Below are 22285 nucleotides of genomic sequence, written 5' to 3'. Positions count from 1 at the left end.
CTTCTACCTTGTCATCTTTTACTTGTTAATCAGTGTGAATCACTAATGATGTTTTTCTTTTCAAAAGGCACTGGATTTCAGGACCTGGTAGATACTGCCTCCTTGAGCAAGAGGGCATGTCTGTCATGCTCAGCACTAGTACGAGGAGGTACCCAAAAAACCTGGAATTTTTTTTTCCAAAGCCATGGAATAAAATATTTTTTACAAAACCTTATCACCTTCAAAGTACTCTCCATTACACTTAATACATTTCTGTGATTTCGTTCTTGGAAACATTTTTCAAATTCATCTGTTTGGATGGCTAAATTGTCAAATTGCTACCCTTTCATGTCCCTCTCCATTTGTGGAAACAAAAAGAAGTCACACGGAATGAAGTCAGGTGAGTAAGGTGCATGGGGCAAGAGATGCATGCTGGGTTTTTTTTGCCCAAAATGGGCTCACTGAGAATGCTGCGTGAGCAGTTGCATTGTAGTGGTGGCAACACCAGTCCCCCTGTCTGCCACAAACCAGGCCATTTTTGTTGCATGCAACCTTTTTAGAACCTCTAAATAGAAAGCTTGATTAACAGTCTGACACAGTGGAATGAACTCCAAATGCACTATGAGTAGGCATTTTCATCTGTCTGCGAAGTTGACAGACATCCAGAATGAGGTTTGTCATCAATTGACATTTCACCTTTTTGGAAACAAGAAAATCACTTGTGCATTTGAGAGTTTTTCCGATAGCTATCCCTGTAAGCTTTGTTCAACATCACAACAGTTTTGTGGGATTTTTCCTGAGCAGGAAACAAAATTTCACAGCTGTATGCTGTTCTCTTTAATGGGCCATCACAAAAAATGAGGTTCAAGTGAAACTGCTTTTATAAAAAAATTCACTGTGACCAGAGAGAACCTTCCTAGGCGATGCCACTGGGTGTATTAACTCAGAGTGAGTTGTTCAGGGCTAGTCTATCGGGAAAAACACATACGACAATAGGTCCACTCTGCCCAGCACAATTCCATTTTTTTTTGGTGGTGGTGGTAGGGTGGTATAATAACCTATTCCCCAGGCCGGGCACACTGCGTGATGATATAAGGCGGCTTCAAAAAGTTCATGGAACCCATTCATTATCATTTCATGTCATTTCTCTGTGAACTTTTGAAAGCTCTCTCGTATTTGGACAGTGAGCAAGTCAACATTCACAACAGCAACAACATTGGGTGCTCACTGTGTGGACCCAGCCACACCATCAATCATGACGATGGAGCAGGCGATGCAACACTCTCACATGCTGCACATAAAGCCGTTGTGATTGGGAATTGAGTTGATGTGGCAATCAACAACAACAATATGCCAGGCATGGAAATAAACACTTTGTATTCACCCACTCCACCAGTTCTCCATCACTTCGTTGAGAGTAGCGCTACCAGAAAATTACAGCAGTCGAGTCCCTTTCAATCACGGTGACTCTTACTAAGGCCAGCGTAAGAAACCAAACCAAACCCTCTGCCACCCAGTCAATGCCGACGCATCGGGGCTCTATAGAACAGGGTAGTACTGCCACCGTGGATTTCCGAGACGGTTAACTCTGTATAGAGGTAGAAAGCCTCATCCTTCTCCCAAAGAGTTGCTAGTGGTTTCAAACTGCTGTCCTTGCCGTTAGCAGCCCAATGCATAACCCCTATGCCATCAGGGCTCATTTGAACAATGACATCAAATAAAAAAGTAACTTGTCTAAGGCCACACAGCTAGCAGTTGACACTACACAGTCTTAAGCACACTGCTACTTTCCCTCCATGAATGAATGATGTAATGAATTTATAAGCAAATGCATGCACACAAATACAACTATACCCAAGGCTGACATTTTAAGAGACATAGAATTAAAATATTATTATAGGCATGGTCCTGAAATGGGATTCAGGACAGTGGGTAATTTAAAGTCTAATTTCCAGGATCACACTCTTCTCCTCTACAGTGGCAACACGCCTCACCTTTCAAACGGGACTCTGGGGTTTACAGGCAGAGGGCAACAACAAAATGTGGCTTCCTTTAGCTCTACTAGGTGGTCGAATCCTTAGGTCTGAATTTTTCACGTTGGTTTTTCAAGACTTTTCAGAAGCAAGAGTCAAGGTTTATAGTGGCTAAAGCAATGAGGGAAAAGATTTCCAGCACATGTTGATACATACTTCACACAGAATCACAGGTGGCCTCTTTTAGGATAGTGCTGATTTTTGCTGAGAAAGTGCCTTCCTTATGATTTGATAGTCTTTCTTACTCAGAAGACAACACAGAAAGTTCTAGTTCCCATTTTAGGATATTTATGTTGCCGCTGCATCTTCAGCTCCCACAAGAGCACATTCAACCAACTATAGGTGGAAAATTTTGGGGAGGGGGAACAACTGATTAAAGCATCCCTTGAAGGTACGGAGGAGCATAAAGTGTTATTTATACAACATTTATGTTGCATCAGGAGCCCTGGTGCTTTAGTGGTTATGCATTGGGTCGCTAAGTGTAAGATCAGTAGTTCAAAACCACCAGCTGCTATGTGGGAGAAGGATGGGGCTTTCTGAGTTTCTTGGAAACTCACAAGGGCATTTAGACAGTAGATTTGGTTTCTGGTTACATTGTGTTAGATGTTAAAGATAATCAAGAGATAAAGTATATGGGAGGATGCACATAGCTTATAGGCAAATATGATATTATTTTATTTAAAATACATGAGCACCAGTGTGGGAGGATGACTTCTCATTCCCTGTGGATACCAGGGGACAAGTGTATGTTCTAATTAATAGCTCTCCCCCAGGTTTCTTCATGGTCTTTTCTTCCCTATCAGTCCTTCTAGGTCCCCCTAACTCTAAGAAGGACTCATTTATGCTCCGGGCTCAGAGTGTCCTTACATGCTGGACCAATGCTGACGGACTCTAATCAGGACACACGCTTCCATCCACTCTTGTTGTGGTTAAGTGTCGATGAGTAGGTTCCGGCGCAGAGCGACCCTAGGGACAGTCCCCAGTCCTGGGCCCCCTCACCATTTTTCTTATGCTTAAGCCCATTGCAGCTGCAGTGTCAACGCTCTGCATGTACAAGAAGCACGCAGACAATGAGCCTCACACATGGGAGAAGCCCTGCCTCCCTCCTTGATTTCCAGGCCTCTGACAGAATGCAGCTCTGGTGCTGCTGGCCGTGGCCGCCCCACGCCCAAGGGGAAGCTCCTCGCAAAGCAGGCTTCAGTTCCTGCCACTTCCCACAGGAAGAATGTTGTCACCCCAGAGGCGATTCAACAGAAGGCTGTCAGGTTGATCCAAGTTTGAGGAAGACTTGTTGTTCTAGGAGAGGAGGTTAAAGGTTTATTCTCAGTATACAGGAAGAGTGCACAAAGTGAAATAGAAAATGGAAGAGGGGTGAAGAAAGCGAATGCGGCCTGGAGGCATGGGAAGAAGAAATGCAGGTCAGAGTGAAAAAAGACCCAAACCAGAAGCAGAAGGAACAGGGCGGGAGAGTCGGGGCAGTAGAAAATCCACATGAAACAGGGCTGTCCTCAGGTTCGGGGCTTCCCAAGGACTGCTGTCCCCTCCACCTTGTGGAACTCCTCCCTGACAAGATCATACAGGATTCTTAGTAAGGTTTACTATTAAGTTTAGTCATAGAACAATGTGTGATAAATACAGTTGTAAATTGCCGATACGAATTTTTCCTTAAATGATATGAATACTAATAACAAAGTTATCTGATGAAAGCTTTCTACCATAAATTACAACATGATTTGTTACATTAGTCGTATCTGAGCCTTTTTTTGGAGATTTCTCCTTTTCCTTAGGTTACTAACTCACTCTCAAAAATGTTCCTGATACAAATTCACAACTGTAACTACCTACCACTAGATTGTAGCTTAAACATCAGAACATTTGACCAAACCAGCAACTTTAGAAAAAGCGACGAAAACAGCAGCACGTGCTTGCAGTGGGTGCTGAGTACCCACGAGATCGGACGCATCAGTGTCAGGGCAATAAGGAGCGCTCTGGCTAGAACAGATTTGAAAGTTTAAAGCATCGTTTTTGCCTTTAAGGTCACAGTAAGCAGACCTTATGAAAAATGTTTTGTTATCACTATGTACAGGAATATGTTTATAAAAAGAATACATTTCTGCTGAAACACAACACAGGCATTTTGTAGCCATTCGCTGTGCTGTTGCCCCTGTAACACTGTCACTGATGTGGCGGCGGGGGGGGCCCATCGCCTGAACACCATTGCCTTAGTGACACCATTGTTTGGGTTCAGACTTTTGTGTCAACAGATTTGCAGGCTTGAGGATAGCCTTTGAATGAACAAAACCTTTGGGAGGGAGGCAATGCCACGGCAGGAACGAAGATCCGTGTGAACCTCAAGAGCAAGTCTTGTCCATCCAAGAGAACTTTGCTGTTCAGCAACTACATATGCTTTGCATCCATATCAATCCTGTACCTTGCCTAAGTAGGAGTGACTGGCCGGCCATAACTAACACCTTCCTAGCCTTTGAAACTGTCAGAGAAAAAGCCACATTTGAATTATCGGAGCACTGGAGTATCTGCTGACTCACCACATTTTCCACTTTGAGATAACCATTTATATTTCTGAGCACACAAACCCATGTGCCCCATGTGTGCATAGTGTCTAGTGATCTTCCCAGAAAAGCAACAACTCCTTACATCAGAGAAATTAGTGCCAATGGACCAGGGGCTGTGCCACCCTCGATGAATCAGCAAGAAGGGTCTGGTATCTCCCTGGAAGTGGAATACAACCTTCCCAGCACACCCACTCCCCAGGAGAACTGGGAACAATGGTTTGCTGTTGTCAGAGACCTGGGCCACTCCCTCTGCCAGGATAATGTACTGACTACACCCCTGTCTCCCAAGAACTGCTTGTTTCTTTTCCTCTTTACTTCTTCTGTTTGAGAGTCCACAGACAAAGCTGTTTTCTTCCTTTTGTTGGAAACAGGACACTTTACGGGCTGACTAGTAGCGACTTACATTCATCTCCCAGCGCTCACCATCGAGTTTGCTCAATCTCAGAACTGTTATGTTCCAGATAAAATTTGTTCACATCACAGGTAAAACACGTTTAGAAAGATTCTCTTTTCATGTTTGGTACGTGTCTTATAGATAATCACTGTGTTTGGACATTTCTCTCTGGAGATGTTACTTTCTAATATCACCAGAAATGCATGTTGAGTTTTGCCACCATACTGAGAGCAGCCCATGTTAAAGCTATGGAACAGAGATAGAGTTCGTTATAAATTTAGGAAGGTAGATGTTATATTCTAACCAGCTAAATAGGTCATTCCTTAGTTCAGGAATTTCCATATTTAGAAGCTTATTCATCCATTCAATACTCATCAAGTACTTACTTTGTTATCATCTATGATATTAATATTAAAAGTCCCTATTCTCAAAAATTCCCAGTTGGTAAATAGCATAATATTTAATAATAGAATAATTTATACTCGGTGTTATACTAGAATCGTATACAGCATGCAATGTAGATACCAAGAAAGGAGTCAAAATTTCAGGGCTAGAGTTAGATTGCTCAGGTAAGGCTTCAGGGCAAGGACGGCAACTGACTTAAGCCTTACACAATGAAGAGTGAGTCTAGGCCCCCAGGTACAGGGCAGGAGAGGTGGGGATTAGAGGGCACTCATGCAGAAGAAGACATATCTTGATGTATTTGGGACACTGGGGTGGCAGATGTGACTGGGCATGAGTGCATACGATCTGGAGAGATGGACAGGCCCCTGGAAAGGTGGCCAGGCTGGACCTAGGAGACCCCACACACAGGTCGCTCATGAGAACTGAGCTCAACATGATGAGATCTGCCTTGGACAGGAGTCTCCAGTTCTGAGCTCAACTATTTCTTTGGGTGTGTTCTACTCTTGTTTTCCTTTATAGAGCAATGGCTTTTGTGGTTAGCATATTATTCCCAGTTCAATCCACTGCGGGACGGTTTGGGAAATGCCTGCTGAAGAATGCCAGTGAGCCAAATGGGAATGCGGCAGGTTGGCAGCAGGCATTCCACGCCCATCTCCAAGCCGGCCAGCTGATACAGCCGGCTCTGGCTGTGACTCCTGGTGGGTGATGTGGTGGCTTGGGAGAGGCTGCTTACCACTTCGGTGGGTCGGTAGTATTTGAGGTCTACAGTCACATGGATCTTGTCGGTCTCTTTACATCTGCCCACTTCATTTTCATTCTTTCCTTCCCACCTGTAAAGAAGATAAACAATCAGCTCCTAATTGCCCTGGCACATTTGGCCTTGCTTCCATTTCTCAGGAAGGCTCAGCCTTAATGCAAGAGCGAATTAAGTCATCGTGAACCAGCAGGGGCACAGGCGGTCAGCGAGCCGGGCTAGGAGAGAAGTGCCTTCCACAGCCGCTCTGGGTCTGCTGAGAAAGAGTTTTTAAACTGGCCCGAAAACCTGTGATGAGGTTAGACGTTAGATGTTAAAATGAACCGATTAGACTTGCTAGAAAAAGAGATTGTACAATTTTCAGAGATTTCAAAGATTTCACACCTCTTTCTACTATTCTTGATAAAGTCAATTATTATGAATTAATGTATTCTGTTCTCTCCTTTTTATGCCTTCTCTTCCTTTTGTAGCTTTAGGGACAACCCCCCCCCCCCCACACACACACACAAAAAAAGACCAACCCCAAACTTATTGCCGAGTTGATTCTGCCCAACAGTGACCCGACAAAGGGTTTCTGAGAATGTAAACTTGCAGGAGCAGACAGCCGCATCCCTCTGCTGTGCAGCAGTTGATGGTTTTGCACTGCCAACCTTGCCTTTAGTAGCCCAATGCTTATATGGTTGTGCCACCAGAGCTCCTGAGTTTTAGGCTTATTTCGTGTTGATTTAATGCATCTCATTGTGGAGTAAGTTTACCATCCTCATTAATCCATTTGTCCCTGCATTACATTTAAGTTGCCTCCCTCTATCCCCATCTGCTGTGGGTCCCGTAAATAAACCTCAGATGACTTAAACCTCCAAGAGGCACAACACTTACTGGTATGCTTCCTTAATAAATAAACCTCAGATGACTTAAACCTCCAAGAGGCACAACACTTACTGGTTTGCTTCCTTCTACCAGGGAGCGCATTCGCACGTGATGCCTCTGCTGCTGCATTGGCTCGCCTTGCGTTCCCCTGCTAAGCAGCCACCTTTTACAGCAGTGAGGGGCTCATTCCAGCCTCTAAGGTCCCTGCTGGGCCCTGTAAGAGAGCACAGGGCCTTCAAGACTAGCGCCTCCCAGTGGCTGCACTTTGCCCATTTGAGGTTCTCCTTTCCGTAGGACTAAACCCTGCTGACCTTTGAATGTCTACAATCTAACATCCAACTGACAAAACTAGATATAAGTTGGTTCACTTATTCTATACAAACGAAGCTAACAGCAAACAGAAAAATAAAATTATGACTTATGTTGGACTTCCATGCTTGTTATTCTCCGAAAGAGCGTGCGTTCATCAGCTGGGAGGGGATCCTATGTGAACAGGAAAATGCTGTGTGTCTCGTGCATTGGGGTCAGAGTGGGTGCAAATGAGAGAAATTGAAGTTCAGTTAGTTTACTTGACCAGGTGATTCAGGGAAGCCTCTGGAAGGGCCCAGACCTGGTATTTTGGATGCAGGATGGGCGTCAGAATAATGAACTGGCCCAACAGCTTCATTTCTGCTTAGTCATCCAAACATCTGTCCTCCTCACTTACTGTCTGGATGGCAGTGGGGTCATAGCTTTCTTTATTGATTTTTAATTTTAACTTTTTATGGTGAAAATTTTCACATCGACACAGCAAGATACAGAAAAGCGTCTGAGCCCCATGCACCTGCTGTTCCGTTTCACTTCTCCCTTTGCTCTCTACCTCATCCACTTTCTTCCCTAGGTTGGGTAGTGAATTAGAATTTATTTAAATTGTTTTAATGGCATCTATTTCATATGTCATACAATTTAATCATTCAAGTTCAACTATATTAAGAAGATTTGTGCAATTATCACCACAATCAATTTCAGGACATTTTCTTTTCATACTCATTGCTGTTAGCTTTGCATTTGCCTCCATCCTCCCCTGCCATGCCCCTAGGCAATTATCAATTCAGTTACTGTCTCCATAGATCCTGCATTTCATATACAGAGAATCATACAAAACACAGGCAGGAAACAAGCAAGCAAGCGTGCAAACCAAATACCCCAGGGGGCGCCTCAATGAAACATGGGGTTCTTGTTGGGCTTCAAGCTAAAGGGAAGACCACCTCCACACAGAGGTTCCTGTAGCATCATAGGCTGAACAATATAAAACTGCAAAACCGGTCATTTTTCCATGACTTGTATATTGTCTGGAGCCCGGTGGTGTAGTGGTTACTTGTTGAGCTTCTAATGGCAAGGTCAGCAGTTTGAAGCCACCAGCTAGCTGCTCTGTGGGAGAAAGATGGGATTGTGCGCTCCTATAAAGATTTACAACCTTGGAAACCCTGCATAGTACGCTGACTTGATCACAGTGGATTTGTTTAGGTGGGACCTGGCCCACAGGCCAGATGCTGCCCACTTTGGTTTTAGCTGACGAGGTTGTTGGCTTAACTCCACTCAGCAAAGAGAAGCGTGAGTTCCTGTTTATAGCAATGGGTTGACTGCATAGCAAGATTTTGTGCTGGCGTATGAATGGCTGCTACAGGTTCTCCTGATTGCTATAGCAGTCACATGTGAACTGTGGGGTTTGTAACACTGGCTGAAATGGGATAAGGCTAACGGATGGACTTTCTCACTTGCGGGCTTTAGTGAGACTTTAGCACCTATGGGTAGGAGGCCCCAACACCCTTGCACACCTTGCCTCTTCCTGATAGTTTCACTGGACTTCCAACTTTCAAATGCTACAGTCAAAACAATGTCTTAAGGGCATGGCACTATGCTCTACAATTAATACAGCTACTTAAAAAAAAAAAATCAACTGTAATCAGGAAATGGCTCAAAGCAGAACATAGTTGGCAAAGCTTTTTACTTCACACTAGGTTTGTGTGAGGGCGTGAGGGAAAATTCTGGCTACGGGCCAACGTTCAATTTACGTGTTAATACAAATACATGAAACATTTGTACTAACATGCAAAAGGTAACAGCTAACTTGTCTTAACAAGTGATATGACCCTAAGCAGAGCTACAAAGTTAATGAAATGAAGGCAGCTTGACTGGAATAGTGGATTCAGCCAATTAACAGAAATTACTACCCACTAATTTAAGATCAACAGCTCACTGAGCAGAGATTCTGTATCGTTCTGTTTTAAAATAAATTATTGGCTCCTAATAGGCATGAAATAATAGAGATCACTGAAGAAGAACAGAATTAAGAACAATAAGGTGAAATGAGGCGTTCTTAAATCCCTTTAAGTAACACTAGAACCAAAGTCAACTGGATCAGTCAGGTGTACAGGGACTATTAGTGCTAAAGTACGGGAAGATAGACAACTTGTAGCAACTTGAACCCACCACAGAAGCTCTTAGGAATTAGTTTTAAGAAAGTCTATTTTATTGAGGAGCAGGAGGCTGCCAGTGGCTAGGATAAACTGCCTTAGAACTAAGGTTTCTGGAGAAGGAGAGAGCTTTGCCCCCATACAGCTACTTTTGCTCCCTCCCTACACGTTTCATCTGGTCTTTTTCACAAAAGGAACAAACTCATAAGGCTAAGGGAACAGGCAAGAAGTGAGAGGAATCAAATTCTGGAAGCTGGGAAGTGGTTGGATGAATACTAAGGGCTTAGCAGGAGCTCAAGGAAGCCAAATTCTGAGCCAACGGTGGGGAGATCTGGACACGGCCCCCATTCACATTTGCAGAAACTTCCACCTTTGCTCAGGAAACAGTGGCACAGGCTCTTCAGGACTGACTGGACAGGAGGAGCGACTGCGACTCGGGAACAGCAGGCTGCCCGTCCTGTGCCGGCTTCCGCATGAATCGGCAACAGCCTCACCCTCACTGGGGCAAAAGATGAAGGCTTTGTTTTTTGGAGAGGGTAGAACAGAAGGTGACTGCACTAAAGCATACCAGCCCAGTGAAAGGTGGCCATGCTGAAAAAAAATTTTTTTAAATAGAGAGAGAACTAAGTGAGTGTGCAGGGTAAATACTGAGCCCTTCCTGTCCTAAATCCCAACTTACTTCCAAGGGTGCATCACATCTGTCTCCTTACGTGGGTGGGAGGAGAGGACTGAAATCACATTCCCTAACCAGATCACCCTAGAGCAGTGGTTCTCAGCCTTCCTCATGCCGCCACCCTTTGATACAGTTCCTCATGCTGTGAGGACCCCCAACCATAAAATTATTTTCATTGATTTTTCATAACTGTAATTTTGCTACTGTTATGAATTATAATGTAAATATCTGATATGCGGGATGTATTTTCATTGTTACAAATTGAACATAATTAAAGCATAGTGATTAATCATCAAAACAATATGTAATTATATATTGTGAAATACGTATTTCTAAGGAGAAATAAATGAAATTTTGTCTTGAAGCATGGTGTAGCGTGGGTAACAGCCTTCACACCAGGTACTCATCTGTGGGTGTATCTGCATGTGGATGGACCCACCTGGAGACAGATAGAGGAGCGGTGTCTCAGTTCCTAAGACCATTGGAAATATGTGTTTTCTGATGGTCTTAGGCGACCCCTGTGAAAGGGTCATTCGACCTCCAAAGAGGTCACGACCCAGTGGTTGAGAACCACTGTCCTAGAGCAACAGAATGCACATACATTTTGGATAGGTTCTGGAAACTTCCAACTAGAATTTTAGCTACCACTTTTAAACTTGAGCAGAAAACCAAAGATTATAAAAAAAAATGCAAGAAAAACCTTATCTACGAAAGTAAGAAATCAAATGGAAAATAAATTTAATTTAAAAAAAATCCAACAACAATCAGCTTGGAAGACATAGAACAAGTAGGGGTAAGAGAATTTAAAAATAAAATAAAACAGAAAATTTGGAAACACGGAATTTAGAAATTGAATTATTAAAAATCATAAATTAAGTATTCAAGAGAAGATTTAGATAAAATTGAGGAAATCTTTCAGAAAGTAGAATAGAAAGATGTACATATGACAAAGCAGAAGGAAGACAGAATGATTCGAAGATTGCCCTCTAAAACAAAACAAACAACCTGCCTGCCATTGAGTAAATTCTGACTCATAGTGACCATACAGGACAGGAAAGATGGTCGTTTTGAACTGCTGACCTTATGGCTAAAAGCCCAATGCCCAGGGTAGATCAATATAATTTCCAGAACATGCAGAGTTAAAAATAGAGTAAAACAAATACTTACCTTGAAATAAATCAAGAAAATGGATCACGGCAGAAGAACAAGTGTGTTAGGCTGGGTATTTTAAAGAAACAAATCCACAGAAGCTCATATGTATACGAGAGAGTTTTATATAAAGGGTAAGTGCACATCAATAAAACATCCCAACCCAGTGCTGCCCAAGCCCACAAGTCCAACATTAACCCATATGTCTGACACCAGTCCACAAAGTCCTCCTCCATCTCACAAAACACACACAATGACGCTGACTGCAGGAAGAAAGTGAGCGTGTAAACATCTCAGCCCTGGCAGGGATCTCCACATGGCTGCTCCAGCACCCAGGGCTGCATCAGGGTAGGTCCATGTGGCTTCTCCCCAGGGATGTCTTGCAGGAAGTGAGCCTTGCCAGCTGAAGCAGGGAACTGACTAAGGCAACTGCACCCTGGTCCGACCATCACAAAGCAAGAGACCTGAGAACTAGAAAGGTGAGGGTCACGGAGCCATTTATCTCTCCGCCCTTCAATTAACCCCACACGTGTTTATCGGCCAGGACGGCACAATAAACTTTAACTGTATCACCAATGCTCCTCAGAGTACCTCCAGTAAAGGACAGAACTAGATTAACCTCACAGGAAGCTTCAGAAGAGTAGGACAAAGAGAAAATCTGACAGATTTCTAGAGAGAACAGATGAGGAGCCAAAGCAGCTGCGGTTCCTCCCAGTACCCCTGCAAACTAGAAGGCAAGGAGAATCTTCCAGATCCTGAAAGAAAACTACTTCCAATCTTGAAATAGATAAGCAGCCTTATTATTCATTTTGTGGACATACTAAATATATTTTCAGATAGACTTCATAACAAAACATTTTTTACTTCCCATGCACCCTTCCTTCTTAGGAAACTAAAATTTTGCTTGATGAAACTAAGAGGTTAAAAAAAAAAGTAGGACAGGATGTAGGGATCAGACTCAGGAGAGCAGAGAACCCTCTAGATCAGTGGTTCTCAACCTTCCCAATGCTGAGACCCTTTAACACAGTTTCTCATGGTGTGCTGACCCCAACCATAAATTTATTTTCATGCTACTTCATAACTGTCATTTTGCTAGTGTTATGAATCGTAAGGTAAATATCTGATATGCAGGCTGTATTTTCATTGTTACAAATTGAGCATAATTAATGCATAGTGATTAATCACAAAAACAATATGTAATTATATATTGTGACATATGTATTTCTAATGACAAATAAATGAAATTTTGTCTTGCAGCATGGTGTAGCATGGGCAACAGTCTAAATATTACAACAGTAAACTACATTGCTCCATTTTGCGACAATATGCATAAAAAGGCAACTCAGTGCGAAGGTTGAGATAGCTTCTTTCTCACCAAATCAGTAGATCTGCAAGTGGGCGGACCCGCCTGGAGATGGATAGAGCAGTGTCTCGGTTCCTAAGACCATCGGAAATATGCATTTTCTGATGATCTTAGGCGACCCCTGTGAAAGGGTCATTCGACCCCCAAAGGGGCCACGACCCACAGGTTGAGACCAGCATCTGCAGATGCTTATGAAGGATGAGCAAAGTGCTTACAGTCCAGGCTGTATCAACCTGGAAGTTTCTGGTGTGAGTGTGGGACAGGAAGATGAGCAGAGGCAGAATTTGTAGTCATGTCATTGAAAAATTCATACAGAATGAAGCCAAGGGAGAAGCAGGGAGTCATTAGCTCAAAAGTGAGCCGATGAGAATTACACAGAAAAGGGAAAGAAGTAAATCATGTTTTGCTCGAATAAATACCACTTATCTCTAATAATGTAACACTGAATCCTGAGCGAACCCAAAGTGAAAAATCACAATATTCTAGGAATGGAGGGGTGGGGAGAAAGGAAGACACAGATAGAAACACCTAGTTTTGCAAAGGAAGACGTCAGTAGCTGGGACCTAAATGTGAAAAAGCCTGACCTGTTAAAAAACAAGCTATTTAGAAACAATGGGATAAATACCAAACTCATCAGCTGAAAGAGTATAATAGGATTTTCAGAAGGAGAATAGAAAAAAAACAGAGCTGAACAAAAACCTGTCTTGAAATAAAGCAGCAAGATTAATCTGAGCAGAAGGACATGCATTTCCAGAAGGAAAGGGCCCATTGAACGACCAAATTAAGGGCCAGGACTAGATGGGATAATGGAGAGGAGTGGGGGATGGAGGGTGGGAGATGGCTGAGGGTTATGAGAATCCTTGTAGAATAACTAGAGCTTCAATTATGTGCTAAGAAACTACAAGCATAAATGTTAGAAAGGAAGGAAAAGGAGTTAGAAATAGGAACTTTACAAGAAGCAGATAGAGGACTATGGATTCTCCGTTTTCAGCAGCCTCATCCCCTCTACATTGTAGGAAAAGGGATTCTGACTTCTAGTGAGTCTCTGCCCTATCCAACTCCCATCAAATCCTGCCAACTTTTACCACCTGGTCTCCTCCCAACTGGGCTTGTAGGAAAGGGAGAAGCTGATATTTCTGGAGCCATCAACACTGCAGATCAAGTTTCTACCACAAAGGAAATCATCCCCAAGGTGTAGTCTGCATAGAAGGCCGAAGAGACACAGAGGAAGGCAGACAGTTTGTAGAGGGTGTTCCACCAGACAAGCCACCCAAGGGACCAGGGTGGAGGTGAGGCTGGAAGTGCAGTTTATACAGAATGATGGAACAGAAGGCGAGCTGGTGGGAGCTGAGGCGGCGTGGGGAGTTGATGAAAGAAGATCTTGTGCAGAGCGGGTTCTCTGAAATCGTTCCACACAGCAGGGAAAGGAGAGGGGAGCACCAGAAGGAAGGCATATTTGAGGGACGACATTTTATACAAAGTAGGAAAACTTGAGTGTTAAGATGTTGAGATGTGGATGGTAGAAGGGAAAAGAAGAGATAACTCATAGTTTGTTTCTTGAGAAGGCAGGAGGCTGATTACCAGAGACCAGGAGCTGCTGTTTCTGAGCACGGTGAAGAGCAACCTTTCTAATAGAGCAGGAGATGATGAGAGGTAAGGAATAAGACAGAAAAGGGCTTTGGGTGCTCCCGTGATCACTATTTAAACATAAAATTGACTGTCTTTTTTAAAAAGATACCATGGTCTAAGGTAGAGAACCATTTACCTGCCAAGGGCTATTTGGATATTTATAACATCACCTGGGGACCAAACAAAATTATCAACGTAAAAATTAGCTTGTTATATTTAGTGAAACATTTATTTGTTTATTTACTTTCATTTTATTTCACTCTAATTAACATCACACAATTTAATAGTGCAATCCTCTCAAGAACGGATTGTTCAGTCCTCACCAGCATCAACTTTGGAACTTTTTCTTCCTTCTTGTATCCATTGATGTTGACTCCCGATTTCTCCTCCCCTCCTCCTCTGTGCTCCCAAGCAATCAAGTCAGCTACTGTCTTAGTTATTTTACCAACCCTGGTTTCCCTATACAGATAAGCATACAAAACAAGGGCAAGTAACAAACAAGGACCCAGCAACAATGACCACATCAAACAAGTAAAGAGCTCAATGTAAGAGAAATCAGAGAATATTAAACATTTAGGGAAAAATCACATTGGGTTCAGAGAAAGATCCAATTACATCGTGCTACATTCCAGTCTAAGTACAGCTGCTAAAATCCACTTTACACTGATTTTGGTCTGATATTAGGGCTGTGTACCTTGAGGATTCACCAGGGACTCAATCCAGGTAGGGACCCTGAAAACGGATTTTGGGCTACCACTATCGTCCACAGCATTTTGCAAACCAAGTGTTTAGAATTTAAGCACTGGTACCATTCTTGCCTCCAGGTTTGGATCTTATTATTTGCAATCCCTGGATCACGTAACTGTGTGCTTCTTCCCCGTGGACTCAGTTGGCACCTCACGTAGATGGTGGCTTGTTTTGAGACAAGTCGTTAAGAGCCCAGACATTATTTTCATGATGTTATTGTTAAGGCGTCGTGGAAGCAGTTCCAACTCATAGAGACCCTGTGTGTGACAGAACAACACACTGCCCGTCCTGTGTCTTCCTCACAATTGTCCTTATGTTTGAGCCCGTTCATCCAACTGTTGTGTCAATCATTTTGTGGTAGGTCTCCCTCTTTTTTTGCTATCTCTCCACTTTGCCAAGCGTGATGTCTGTCTCCAGGCACTGGTCTCTTCTGACATGTCCAAACTACGTGAGACAAAGGTTCCTCGTCTTGCCTCTCAGGAACATTCTGGCTATCCTTCTTCCAAGACAGATTTGTTTGTTCTTTTGGCAGTCCATGGTACTTTCAATATTATTTGCCAACACCATCATTCAAATGCATTGATTCTTCTTCACTCTTCCTTATTCAATCTCCAAATTACACATGCATATGATGTGATTGAAAATACTACAGTGTGGGCCAGGCATATCTTGTTGTTTCATGATAGCTGGGCATACATTTTGTCACACAATTAATTAACTCACCCTAATGTGAGTTCTTGCTTCTCTTTGGTGAGGTGTGTGATGTTAGTTGATATCAATTATTTTGTGGGTTTTATACAGCCCAGCAGGCCAGGCATACCTCACCCCCGGTCTATGGGCTCATCCTGGTATATAAAAGAACCGAGCTGCTTACAGGAGTCTTGGTGGCACATTGGACTGCTAACTGCAAGGTCAACAGTTCAAAGCAACCATGGGAGAAAGATGAGACTTGCTACTCTTATAAAGAATTACAGTCTCAGAAATCCACTGAAGCAATTCTACCCTGCCTCATAGGGACGCTGTGAATTGGAATCTATTAGATAGGAGTGGGTTTGAGTTTCTGAGTTAGAAGCTGCATACAGGTCTTTGGTATTACTATGGAAATGCACCTTTGGTTGCGCAGTCTATGTAAATGTGGATTCTTTCATTTTACCTGTATTAATGAAGACTGTCCTCAGAGAAGGAGGTCCAGAGGCAATAAGCCCAGTCGTTATATTGTGGTTATGGGAAAACCCTCAGTAACCACAAAAATGCAACATTTGAGCCCATTATACGGACATTTATGTAGAAGGCACTTCTTGGTTTAGTGACTACATCTGTCTATACTTCAGGGGTCAGATATCAATGGGCACTTCATAACCGTTAATTAATGAATCCACATACCAAAAGTTAGGTAGGTGGAGTAACTTGCAGCTTATTCATTAAGGGGGAAAAGAAGTTTAAAGGGCTTTAGGAATTTATGAAATGCCACATGGGAAATTGGCTTCTGAGCCAAGATTATAAAGCAAGGGTTTCTGGCTACCTCCTCCTGGGCTCAGTCAACAGCAGGACTTCACATAGGTGGAATGCATAGGATGGGTGTGGTGCCTTATTAGAAGGGTGCTGTCATTTTGACAAGGAACCCTTGCAAGCATGACTTATTGTCAATTGACTAATATTCCCCCTTACTTCTGTTGGTTTCTCAGCATTATTAAGAAACTATTATGTAAAGAGGCTCTACTTTCAAATTGTTTTTCTCTCTGTGGAATAGGCTTGGTGTGATAAGCTCAATGGAAAGACCTTGTGGTTCACAATTTAGTACACCACCAAAGTTCCTCTGGATAGCTCAAGAGAGCAAGTCAAAAAGACCAGAGATGCTCTGCTTAACTGTGAGAACGGCAGGGAAAAGATTTTCCAACATACAGCTAGCACTTTAGCAAGCCTTGATACTTCCATGTGAACTTTACATGGATTTCTAAACACGCTCTGCTTTGCTTTTATTGACATATTGTAACTTAGCTGGGGTGCACGATCCACCCGGGCAGAATGTAGAAGGAGTTTATCTCACTTCACAGAGAAAACAGCATGTAGGGTGCTCTGAGAAGGAGTCCACGGTGAGAAGGACCAGTGTTCATGTCCTATCTGAATGTGAACAGGGGTCTCAGTCCTGGCCCAAGACCTTCTGTCACTGGTATGCCCTGTGTGCCCAATCTTATCTGGCCATCTCCCAACCTGCCACAAATCACCCAGCCCTGCTAGACCAACTAAGTTAAGTTAGGTGTTAATGATAGAGGCTTATGTATGCTAGACATGGTTTCTGTCCTTAAGGAGCTTAACGTCTAGGGGCTAGCAATAACTATATAATATTTATTTTTATATAGTTATAGAGAATATGTCCTTATGTATGATCACCCAATCAGAGCCTACACTTTTCAAAAGCAAGGAAGATCTTTTGATTCTCTTGGATAACTTTAAGAGAAAATGAGGGGGAAGAGGGAGCATTTAAGGATCCCTAGTTTTGAACTGGGCTGTTAACCTCAAGGTCAGCAGTTCAAAACCACCAGGGAGAAAGATGAGGCTTTCTACTCCTGTAAAGAGTTAGAGTCTCAGAAATCTACAGAGACAGTTCTGTCCTATCTATAGGTCAGGATGAGTTGGATTCAACTCGATAGCAGTGACTGTCATTTATAAGGTGCTCGGTTCTATGCAATCAGATGATGCACGAAGGCAGCAATTATTTGAGGATTGGCTGTCTCCTGAGTTAAAGGACTTAGATGGAGTCAACCTGCTACCCCATGGATTGCCCTCTGTATGAAATGGAACTAGGATTGGCCATGCTTCCAAGACACAGCACAACATCAGAGCTCAGGTGAGAAGGTATGCAGATCACCAAAAAAGCCTGCTGCCTTCATAGGGTACACAGGACTTTGGACTGGTATAATTTGGCTGTTATCAGTTAAGAGTCCAACTAGCTTATAAATATAAATGAGAGTAGGGCTGGGATTTCCAGAGCGGGGAAGGGGAGAGGGACGAGAGAGGAATGGGGAAGAGGAGTGAAAGAAGAGGCGAGGGAGAGGAGGAGGCCAGCAGTCAAAGGAAAGGGAAGAGAGGGACGGGGGAGAGGAAAGACACAAGTAGTCCTCACGTAGACATTTATAAATATGAGGAGACAATACTGTGTGGATTTCCAGAAGGGCAGGGAGAGGGGAACAGAGAAAGGGAGTGGGCAGAGAGACAGGGAAAGGGAGAGAAGAGCATGATGCCGGGGTGGGGAACAGGCAAAGGGGGAAGGGTGAGAGGAGCAGAGAAACAGAGATATCCCTCTTTAAATGGTCAGTGGAAGCTGGTATGAAAAAGGGTCCACTTTTTATTATGAATAAGTAGCATACAGAACTTTCTCAAGGTGTGAGCCTAGAATAGCCCCCGATGTGGAGGCGCATGCTTTTCTGGATGGGTTTCCTCACGGTGGTTGGTTTTCATCGCTCTCGATGCTGATGCAGATGCGGTGTATTTCAGTGACTTTGTTTTATGGAACTCACTCAACAGTGTTAGACACGAAGGACATTGAAGGAATATCTAGCAAGTTGCTCAGGTGAGTGACAGGTTTTAGGATGTTCCAAAGTAGTTCGCGTGGTATCAGATGCAGCCATACTCTATCTGGAAAGGAAGCTGACGGTGCGCATTTCAAGGCATGGCATTTTCCTCCATGACAAAATGTAGAGACAATGTGATTTTCTTTTGTCAGCTAACTATAATCCTTATAAGGGTGTGTGGTGTTAGAATCCTGTTAATTAAAAACCCATTGGAAAGACCTGCTTTCCCACAGTACAGCTTAATGCAATCATGACGCTGCAGCATGCCACCAGGTTGATGGTGATACACACTGACCCTACATGACAGATTTGAATGACTCCATATGGTTCCCGAGGCTGAGAGCTGTATGGGATCAGAGCACCCAACCTTTTCTCTTGCAGAACTGCTGTTGGGCCTGAACGATGGATATTTTGGTTATTAGTTGTATGCATAACCTTTTTGCCATCAGAACTCCTTAGAACCAAACAAACGATACATTGGCCTGTCCGCAGGTGCATCGATTGCACTGATGCTTGATTCAAAACCCACCTCTGATGCATTGGCCGCCTTTTTACCCATCCTTTCCAGAAGGCCCGGGGATTGGGAGGGGACGGGGTTGGGCAGGGGGGGGGGGTTTGTCAGAAATTCCTGGAACATCTTTAGCCCCCTGCAGCAGACTTCTTGTAAAGCACCTGGGTTTTCACGTGAGTACAGGCTGGTCTCATAGCCCTCTTCTCCTAATGTAACAACACTAATGACAGATACATAGTCTAGGCACCTTAGTCAAGTCTGCCTGTTTAGTTTATCTTCCCCCACTTTGCTTTTAGGATGAGATCTAATTTTAAAAGATATTTCTTTGTAACAAGTTGCTGGGAAAGTGAAAACAAAAACAACACTAAAGGCTTCCACCATATAACCCCCTCCTCCCACAGATATACAGATTCTTTGGTAGAAAACACTTGGTATATGAGTCGCTTCTCAATAGAAAAGACCACAAAGGCCTTTAAATCTCTGCAGTTCCATGGTTACCAAACATGACCCGGCCTAGGTATGCTCATTCTTCAGATGGCCCAAGTAGCCCCTGGCTTGCAAAGCATGTATGCTTTGGCAGAAACAGAATGAATGGAGGAAAACCTTGGAATACCTAACTTATGGTCCCAAGTGGGAGCATGCGCAATTTTTGCACCACCTGACTGGCCCACAGAGCCAGGGAGGACAAGTGAAGGAAGGCCCCTACCTTGGCTAGGGTACAAGGAGGATACACATATTTTTCCAGAGGCCTTTTGAGTCATGGGGGAACTGGGTCAAACATGGATCTGCATTTTTTGGGATGTGTTGTCTATTTTGTTTTATAAGTAGTAAGTTACTACTTTGCACATGTTACTGGCCTGAGAGCATCATGTGTGCTCAGTGTCTGGGATGAACATATCATCCCTGAAGTGGCCAGTGCCATTCAGTGGAATCCTTGGCATAGTGGGCTTCTTGCTGCCTAACAGTTTAAGGCAACCTTTGAATGTATCCCAACATGGTATTGACCTTCTCTCTTGAACATTTCCTACTTAGCCCACACTCCAAGGAATATCCAGTTTTCTGATTCAGTAAAAGCAAAAGTTAACCAAATAAAGTCAAAGACTTTATTAGCTACTGTTCACATTAAATGTATGTATTTATATTGATCAGGGGTAGAGAATATCTTTCTGCCAAGAGCTATTTGGGTATTTATAACATCATTCCTAGGCCAATCATAATTATCAACTTGGAAATCAGCCTGCTATATTTGTTCACAGGAAGACAATGGGGCTTTTCTACTCCTGTAAAGAGTTACAGTCTTGGAAACTCACAGGGGCAGTTCTAGCCTGTCCTATTGAGTCACTCTGAGTTGATATCGACTCCGTGGCATTGAGTTTGATCTTTTTTTTTAGTTTATATTTAGTCAAATGTTTAATTGATTCACCCCTCATATGATGGCTGGGACTGCTTCTCTTCCATGAGGTATCTGGCGTTATATGGCATTGATGATGTTGCTATTTGCAACCGCTTTTCCAGATTTATGTTGTTCAGTTTGGGGCACAATCCATTCTTTGTAATGGTCGAATTTGGAAGAGAACTTCCCGCAGCAGTCAGCTATTCTGAACACCGGCCCATATCTCAACGCGTGCCTGTGCACTGAGAAAGTCGCCATTGCCTATGTAACATTTATGCAACTCAAGCAGTGCAGGGTTGCTGTACCCGCCCTTCAGCTCATCATCACTTTGCAGCTGAATAATCTCCTGTCGTAAGTTATCAGGCACATCAGCCAGTCCCACAGTGCAGCAAAGATGTTAAATTCCAGAGATAGAACACCCCCCACCCTACTCTAGAATAAATGACCAGTCACACCAAAAAAAAAAAAAAAGATGTTAAATTCCATTGGTTTACTTTTATGCTCTTGAATCTTCATTAAATGCCTCAATTAGTTGGCACATTTACTAGAATATTCAAATGTCATAGAAAGTTTTTGTCCTTCCAGAGCTGAGAAACGCTCCGTGATATCCTTTTCCGAGTTGCAGTCTCCCCAGGCTTCATGTAGCTTCAAACGATTGCACCTTTGAGAGCAGGGACGCTGGTTAGAGCCCTGCAGCTTGATGTGCACTTCTGAGAGGTACTTGGTCATGTTCACCAGGAACGCCAAATCATACAACAACTGGCTATCATTGAGCCCCTGGACAGGTTTTCCCTTCCTGAACTGCTTGACTTCATGCTGAAGTTCATAAAACTTCATGAGCATGTTCCCTTAATGCATTTATATTGATCAGGGGTAGAGACTATTCACCCACCACACTTCACAGCGACAAACAAGATCGCCATACCCAGAGTCCATCGTTCCGTAACTCCTCAACCTGGCTGTGGTTAAACCCTCGGCGTCGACAAACTTTATGCACGACATGCCTAGTGTCATCACACTGGTGAGCCACAATGCCTGTGTACAGACTTTCTTAAAGTATGCAGAGGCAGATAATGAAATCACTTGGCTCAAGACAGATGTTCCGCTTCTTTCTTGGCAAATGCGATGAACCCTTTGGGGAGACAACCACGGCTGGAGCGCCATCTGTAGTAAGGCTACTTAACTTCTCAAATGTAAGAGCCCTTTTTTTTCTTCCTTCCTTATGGATAAAATACGCCTCTCCAACAAGTTCTCACCTCTGGTGGTGTCACGCGTGGCTTCCAGGGACAGCAGGTCCTCTCACACAGCAGACTCTCCAGTGATCCCGAGCATGAAATCGGCCAGTTGGGCAGTTCTTGTTATGTCTGCTGGCTGGTCCCCAACCAGACAGAAGAAGTGGAAACCTGCAGCATCCTTCAGTGTTTCTTCAGTATCTTGTGATAAGTCAGTGACCCTGTCTGACATGGCTCTATGAGACAAACTCTGAGAAACAAGTTGCCTTTCTCTGGTGCTGACAACAGCGGCTACCATGCACGATTTCACAAGACGCCCCCTCTTCTGGAAGCCTCAGCTTTGTAATTAGCTTGCTAACTACATAACTTGCCTGAATAATTTTGTTTCTGTCACAAGGAAACTTAGTGAGAGTGACTTGCTGTGATTCCCAACCCCACTGAAGAGCACTGATTTTTAGCTAGAGGCATTTGGCCTCCCAATTCATGAAGTTGAGCATGTTCTGAGCTGTAATTTGAGCTCCAGATCAGTTGTTGTTGTTGTTTTAAGTTACTGCT

The 22285-nt window shown here is 43.4% G+C and overlaps 1 protein-coding gene across 1 annotated transcript in view; it reads right to left on the bottom strand.

Moving 5' to 3' along the window:
* The window catches only part of GMDS (GDP-mannose 4,6-dehydratase), a 698702-nt gene that overhangs the window by 129596 nt on the left and 546821 nt on the right, over positions 1-22285 (bottom strand). Inside the window, exon 8 of the mRNA XM_004700180.2 lies at positions 6118-6214. Coding sequence (XP_004700237.1) covers positions 6118-6214 — 97 coding nt within the window. The remainder of the gene's footprint in view (positions 1-6117; positions 6215-22285) is intronic.

Source organism: Echinops telfairi, unplaced genomic scaffold, assembly GCF_000313985.2.
Source record: "Echinops telfairi isolate 266 unplaced genomic scaffold, ASM31398v2 ScPeMD7_7424;HRSCAF=8462, whole genome shotgun sequence".
Taxonomy (NCBI): Eukaryota; Metazoa; Chordata; class Mammalia; order Afrosoricida; family Tenrecidae; genus Echinops; species Echinops telfairi.
The sequence above is the reverse complement of the archived record's forward strand: the minus strand, read 5'-3'. Positions and strand labels throughout refer to the sequence as shown.